We start from the raw sequence: 7,859 nt of genomic DNA, 5'->3' as shown, positions 1-7,859 counted from the left end.
CCTCTGAGGTCGACTGTGCTTTACCGTCCAGGGGATCTACCTGCTTATCCTCTCCACCTGGAACAACTTAGATGAGCTCAACCTGCTAATAACTCACCAAACAACACGTTCGAGGCTTGAATCAACGGCTGCGGCAAATCTGAATTCACCTTCTAGGGTTTTGTTTTCTACATGAGGCTTGCGACCTCTGGAATGACTCAATATCTGACCAGAATTCGCTGATTCTCATCTCTCCTGCTCTCCTTCTCTTACTCTCTCACTCCTGTCGTTGTGCTGATTGGTGTGTGGTAGTGGGCCCTTGAAGATGTTGTTGAAGATGAACTTCACCCAGCAGAGGCGGGTGCGTCTGGCACAGGGCCTCTGGCTGCTGTCATGGCTGGCAGTGATGTGCGGGGCCTTCATCTTCTGTCTGGGGGTTTTCCTTAAGACAGAGCTGATACGCAGGGATGAGGTAGAGTGGAGGAAGAAACGCACACACACTCACACACAGTCGTCCACTAATCAGAAGGTCGGCTCTTTCTGTCAGCTTGATGTCAGGTTGAAGTGTCCTTTGGCGAGACACCAGAGTCCATGATGGCTGTGCCAGCAAAGTGTGAATGGGATGTATGATAGAGAAGCACTACATACAGGAGCCGTGAATGTGTGTGCGCACATGTGTGTGTGCTTGTGTGTGTGGCTGTGAGCATTTTAGGTGGTTGATAAGACTAGAAAAAGTGTGACATAAATGCAGACCATTCACCAGTGCATTTCATATAATTCAATGTCAACATTTCGAATAAAAGTTTGGGAGTGGGGCTGAAGTCTAACAACACTGACATGATCTCAGTCAAAGTTACACAAACAGTGCTTTGTGTGCTCAGGGCTTCGCGTTTGCTCGTGGTTGTTTACCGAGTCTGTCGTGTTGTCGCTTATCAGTGATATTTATTCAAAATTTGTTTAATCCACAAACACAAACGCACAGCACTCAAAACACTGGAGTAAACATGCACTCAGGGACACTCTCTCACATCAATGCACGCTAAACCATGAGGGTGGAGGATGCAGCAACATTTCTTTTCCGGAGTCATCAGGGCAGGTGAAGGTCGTGACCTCCACAGATTACTCACCGGGCTTGATAGATCAGTGATCGATCGGGATAGGGTGCAAGCATTGATAACCATTGGACGACAGATGAAAGCTGCAGGGCTTGAATGCATGCCTTCAGATATTTATTGATCTTCAATGAGAGACTGTGATTTTCAAGTCTCTTAGTTGTATAGCAAAGTGGAATAGATTGAAATAACTTAACTGAGTGTAATACAATAAACTCCTGTAGTGATATTGGTGTCAGGAAACAAAAGAATCTCGTGGAATGATTCAAAAGAGCGTAACGTAACTTGTTATTCAAATATATCATCTCAGATATATCACCTCATTCACAAAGTTTGCTTGGCACTAGATAACTGATCTATCTCTATGATCACGTGGCTGCACTGATGTTAATTTGTGAGGATTTTAGACAGCTGCAACAGAACTGGGTAGAGTTTTTTTTTTATGGTAATTGTCGAACAACAATGGGTCAAATGTGTGTTACAACTGATCGGTTTTCAAACACTCAGCCAGTAATAAAATAAGGCCTCAATTGACTTTCCTTGTAACCAGGGCAAATAATTAAATGTGCCATCTTACCATCCAGCATATCAGCAGCTACCTGAATCTCTCAGTGGCCAAGGTAATTTTTTTTATAGCACAGATAAGCCTAATTGAATGCAGGATTATTACCTGCTGAAGTGGGCAGAGGAAATGACAATGTGACCTCGGTTTGGCTGCAGGTCTTACACAATTATTATTTGACTGTGCTCTTCCTCTCTCTCTCGAGGTAATGGAGAACACGGAGATCCACGTGGTGCCCAACATCCTCATGATGGTGGGCCTTGCCTCCATCGGCACCAACTGGCTCGCCAGTCGCATCTGTCAGGACTCCTTGGATGCGAGCCGCTTCCCCCGCTGGAAGGTTCTCCTGCTGGCTTGGTTTGTCGTGGCGGCACTGCTCTGTTATATGCTCATCGGCGTTGTGGTGCTCAGCTACGCCCTGCAGGGAAGCCTGGAGGAGTCCCTGAAGGTAGGGGCCTCCGGGCTGGGTAATGATTTGGGGATGACTTGGGGTCAAAGGAAAGAATAGGCATCATTATAGCCTCATAGTTAAAAAGAGATAGAGAATGTCTTATATCAGGATTTTGTAGCTATAAACTGTAGGGTTTTAAGGTCAGTTGAGGAGGGCTACTCCATACTCCTGCAATAACAATAATAATAATAATAATAACAAGAACACTAATAATAATAATAACAATAATAAAAATAATAATAATAATAATAATAATAATAATAATAATACAAGTAGAAGATTACAATTGAAAAAATATGATTCAAAGCAAATACATATACATTTATTGGATTTATAACATAATAAATTGGCCACCTAGATGAGTGAAACCCCATATTTCTGCTAATTGAGCAATGGGTAAAACAACGATAGATAGATAGATAGATAGATAGATAGATAGATAGATAGATAGATAGATAGATAGATAGATAGATAGATAGATAGATAGATAGATAGATAGATAGATAGATAGATAGATAGATAGATAGATAGATAGATAGATAGATAGATAGATAGATAGATAGATAGATAGATAGATAGATAGATAGATAGATAGATAGATAGATAGATAGATAGATAGATAGATAGATAGATAGATAGATAGATAGATAGATAGATAGATAGATAGATAGATAGATAGATAGATAGATAGATAGATAGATAGATAGATAGATAGATAGATAGATAGATAGATAGATAGATAGATAGATAGATAGATAGATAGATAGATAGATAGATATTGGACCAGAAATATGGGTATATTTTATAAATAATGGGTAAATTGTATGTTTATATGTACCTGTTTACCTTTATCCTGTACCAGGCTGCCAGTTCACTTACTATAGATAGATAGATAGATAGAAAGAAAATAAATGCCCCCTTCTTTCTCTCTCACTTTTCACTCCTCTTTCAGGTTGGCCTCAGGAATGGTATTCGTTTCTACAAGGACACGGACGTGCCAGGCCGCTGTTTCCAGAAAGAGACCATTGATCGTCTGCAGATGGAGTTTCGCTGCTGTGGAAACAACAATTTCAAGGACTGGTTCGAGGTTCAATGGGTCAGCAACAGATACCTGGACTTCACTTCCAAGGATGTCAAGGAGTGAGTGAATCACAGTACAGCAATGTGAAAATCATGAGGCACAGGGAGGTGAGATGATAGAGTAGAAAGGGAGGGAAAGGTGCTGATAAGGGATGTAAGGATAATGGAGAGGAAATTGGAGGTCTAGATGAGTGACAGATAAGTAGATTTTAAATCTAAAAAAGTCTGACTAAAGATATAATGGAAGAATGAATAGATGCTGGGAGAAAAAGAATGATGTGGGGGCAGAGGAGGAGTGAATTAAAAATAGATCTGGCCTTTAGTTTTGAAGCTAGCGGCAGAAGTGGTTGGAAAGGTTGGTCGTGAGGCGAGCACAGAAAGGCTGATCAAAGATTAAATGAAATGAAATAAAAGAAAAAGGATAAGTAAACCGAACAGACATGATGAAACCTGTACAGAGGCACTGCTCATATTTCACGTATGTGGAGTGTTCATTGAGCTGAGAGTGAGCCGTTTAACTTGACTGGCATTTTCTATAGCTACTACTAGATCACTCCACCTTCTCCTCCTTCTTTCCTTCCTGTCACTTCCCTCCTCTGTCTCCAGTCGCATCCGGAGTAATGTGGACAGCCGTTACCTGCTGGATGGCGTTCCCTTCAGCTGCTGTAACCCGGCGTCCCCTCGTCCCTGCATGCGGTACCAACTGACTGACAACAGCGCCCACTACAGATACCAGTACCAAGAAGAGGAGCTCAATCTGCACAGCCGCGGCTGTAGACAAGCTCTGATTGACTACTACATGGGCTTATTGAATTCAACTGGTCCTGGGGTGATTTCCGTCATCTTAATACAGGTGGGGAACCAAAGCAATGCTCTGTAACACACACAGACAATGGTCTAACCTTAACCATCACAACTAAATGCCTAACATAAACCTAATTCAAAACCTAACCCTAAAACCAAGTCTTAACCTTAAGACAACTATATGAATTTGTGAGGACCGGACAAAATTTCTTCGCAAAGTCAAAATGTCCTCACAATGATGGTACTGAAAAGAAATTGGCCCTCATAACTATAGATAGTCGCGTACGTGCACACCAAATGTCCAAAAAAACTCACAATGGTGAAGACAAGAAAAAACATATTCCTGGATCTGCTCACTCCTCAGGATCTGCACAAAAACCTTAAAATTGGAAAAAAGGTTTAGCAGGAGCAGAAACAGAAAATCAAAGAAAAAGCTTAGCTGCAGCGTTTGTGTAGACTGAATCTGGGACGTTAGTGTCTCCTCACAGCAGCTGGAGTGGCTGATGAGCAGGAGATGTGATTTACTGGGAGCAGCTACAGGGAACTGAAAAAGGATGTTGCACCTTGTTAAGCCCAATGAGGCAAATTGTGATGTGTGAATATGGCCTATACAAAATTTAATTTGAAAACGTAGGGGGGATAAAGGCCCAACCCACCAGGTGCTCAAACACGTGTTAAACAGAACATCATGCTAATCAATGACGCAATGTTTTAAATGCAGCAGCTCAGTTTTGTGTTTATTCAGAGGCAGATGAGTGACACGTGAGCAGATAAAAAGGCCTGAAGAGTAGATGCACCTGTTTCATTATTGACTCCGAGCCCTGCTATCATGGTACACAAGATCCAACTGAAGCATGAAGAGGAAACATTAAATCAAATGTGTAAAATTTGTTGCAGAGCACTGACATTATTATTAATATTTTTATTGGAAATGTATAATATTTTGTTTGTATGGTTAACATATTATGATGCCATTTATATAAATATACATCACCATAATTTATATGTTTTTTAAACCTTATAGATGTACCCACAACTTCAAACTTAACATGATTACTTGATTATGTTAATAGTTTATTGGCTTGATTAACATTTGATTTCTTAAAATGAATCATTAATCCCAAGGGGGAAATCAATTATACAGTATTTATGGTAAAAAAAAACTCGGAGCTCAAGAATAATAAAGGAAAAATAAATGAACTCCCCCTTTTTAGTTCCCAAAGTCATCATTCCATTGCACTCCTGCACAAATGATCATTATAAAGGATTGTTGTAATGATCATCTTCATTCTTCCATGGTCAAAAATGGAAGTTGGTCTTACAAATGGCGAAAAAAACACATGCATAGGATTAAAACTTTATGTCTTCATGCAAATGTCAAAGAGTGCAGAGAAGATTAAAGCTTGTGCAGGGATTGTCTGACTGAAAATATGTGGATCTCAGATGAATGGCAGTAGGAATGAATGCATTTTTGAATGTTTGTGACAAGAAAGGAGCAAGACCTGTTACATAACCGGAAGGAACAAGTTTTGTCTGCCCATCAAACTTTTATGCCATTCTGCCTGCTGACACAGATATTAGATGCAGCTCCTTCATTGCCTCTCTCTGTCCAGATGTCAGTGCTGCTGAGCCTGCGGTACCTGCAGACGGCTGTGGAAGGGGCCATGGCTCTGGAGGACCCAGAGGGCGACAGCGAGGGTTACCTCCTGGAGAAAGGAGTGAAAGAAACCATTGAGGACGTCAAAGCCACTGTCCTCAGCTTGCTTAAGTTTGGTCAGGTTGACCCCAGCGCCGCCGAAGAGTCCCCTGGGGCTGCAGATGTCGATAAAGCAGCTGATACTCCTGCCAGCTAGAGAGGGGGACAACAACAATCATCAAATACGAGTTGAGGAGGAAAGGATGCCAGGGTGTGGGTGGGGGGTGTCTGAGGTTCTTGGTGAGTGTGAGTTTGGCTGGTGGCGGGTAGGACACCTGTTGGGTTTTGACACATTAGACTTGATATATGCTCCACTGACGCAGCAGCCGCAGCTCCCTCACACATGGCCAAGACAAGGCGACACATGGGGGAATCTTATCAGGCCCTGCACAGACCCCACAACAAACACCTCCACTGTGCAGGAATTCATGAATGTGTAACCACCAGAGAACCTGCTCAGGAGATGCGTAGTACTTTTTGTCGTAAACTAGAAGAGAGTGCATTCAGTTTAAAAGGATGCAGCGTACACATACAGACACATACTTTAAATGTTTTTGACTTAAATTTTTCCAGATCACAATCCCATGATGCTAACATTGATACCATGTGAAATGTGTTATTTATTTCACAGCTGTAGAGTTTTTACTAAACTGCAATATAATGCTTAGAAACCTTAAAATGTCAACGCATCTGAATGATACATTAAAAGTAGAAGTTTTTAACTGCCTTGTAGTGTCGGCTTCCTTTTGTACATGTGACATCATCGATGGGTAAACAGACAACGGGTTATCTGAGTTTAACAAGGAGAGATGGATTAAGTGTGTGTTGTGTGTGCTGCATATGTGTATGTGAGTGTGCTGCCCTATATGAAGCCATCATCTTGTCTATTCTAGCAGCTCTGAAACAATCTGATAATCCCGGTGTAGTTAATCCCAGAACTGCTGCACAAGCGGTATCAACGCACGCACACACACACGCACACACAAACACACACACACACACACACACACACACACACACACACACACACACACACACACACAAGCACACACACACACACACGCACACACACACACACACACAATGAAAGTGGTTTTATAAAGCAGAAATAGTTGTTAAATGCTTTTTATATGCATAGAATATACCGTGATGATCTGTCCTACAGCTAGAGGCATGTCCAATGTGTGCTCATTCTTTTTAAATAAAAACTCTATCACAGAATGAGGTCAGTGAATGTTTTATTCTATTCACAAAAAGCAGGTAAAAGCAGGTACATGTATTTAGCAGAAATACACATTACACTACAAAAACACAAGCAGATGATGAAGCATTGGCCTTGAGAGTTTGACCTTCAGATATAATTAAATTGTCTGCTCTTCCTCAAAGGTTACACCAAAAATAAATGTATATACCGTTTAAATATAAAAATGAATTCATTAGTATGCAAGCAACATTGGCAAGCATTTTTCATGGGGAATTCTTCTCAAATTTAAGATTCCCTGGATTTAAATGAAATACTTGATGTAAACACAAACAAGAACATTCTATTGTACACACAGAGCACATGGAAATCAATCTATACATCTACATCCTCAGAGTTTTATATATCAACAAATCTTGTTTCCAAATAAGATCAGTCAATGCAAAAGCAGAAAAATATATTGTTCCGCTAGTGCAGAGCCAGTGTCTTAAAACAGTGTTCACTGTGCAGGAGGTGCTGTGCATAAATAAATACAGGGCTGCTGCTTGGTTACACGTCCCCCAGTGACTGCGTGATGGAAATAGTGATGAAATTCATAAAATAAGAAGCTAGGGACTTTGATTGTGAACCGTTAGAGGGCGCTGTTGCACAGCGCTAGAAGAAGTCTTGACTTTGAAGGACTTGGGAGGAACACGGGAGCGACCACAGCAGACAACTTGTTGGTGTAGTAAGTGAACTGGAAGCCTGGTACAGGATTTTACTCTATGTTAAGGTAAACAGGTACATATAAATGTACAATTTACCCATTATTTATAAAATATACCCATATTTCTGGTCCAAATGTCTATCTATCTATCTATCTATCTATCTATCTATCTATCTATCTATCTATCTATCTATCTATCTATCTATCTATCTATCTATCTATCTATCTATCTATCTATCTATCTATCTATCTATCTATCTATCTATCT

General features: G+C 40.8%; 1 protein-coding gene across 1 annotated transcript; it reads left to right on the top strand.

Moving 5' to 3' along the window:
- The first annotated feature begins 304 nt into the window (after nucleotides 1-304).
- On the top strand, nucleotides 305-5,841 carry rom1b (retinal outer segment membrane protein 1b). Its single transcript, XM_061079128.1, has 5 exons — nucleotides 305-451; nucleotides 1,859-2,101; nucleotides 3,057-3,244; nucleotides 3,791-4,037; nucleotides 5,602-5,841. The coding sequence occupies exons 1-5, from the start codon at nucleotides 305-307 to the stop codon at nucleotides 5,839-5,841; spliced, it is 1,065 nt and encodes a 354-aa protein (XP_060935111.1).
- The last annotated feature ends 2,018 nt before the right edge of the window (nucleotides 5,842-7,859 follow it).

The sequence above is a fragment of the Limanda limanda genome, chromosome 10 (assembly GCF_963576545.1).
Source record: "Limanda limanda chromosome 10, fLimLim1.1, whole genome shotgun sequence".
Taxonomy (NCBI): domain Eukaryota; kingdom Metazoa; phylum Chordata; class Actinopteri; order Pleuronectiformes; family Pleuronectidae; genus Limanda; species Limanda limanda.
Note: the sequence above shows the minus strand (reverse complement) of the source record. Positions and strands in the feature narration are given on the sequence as shown.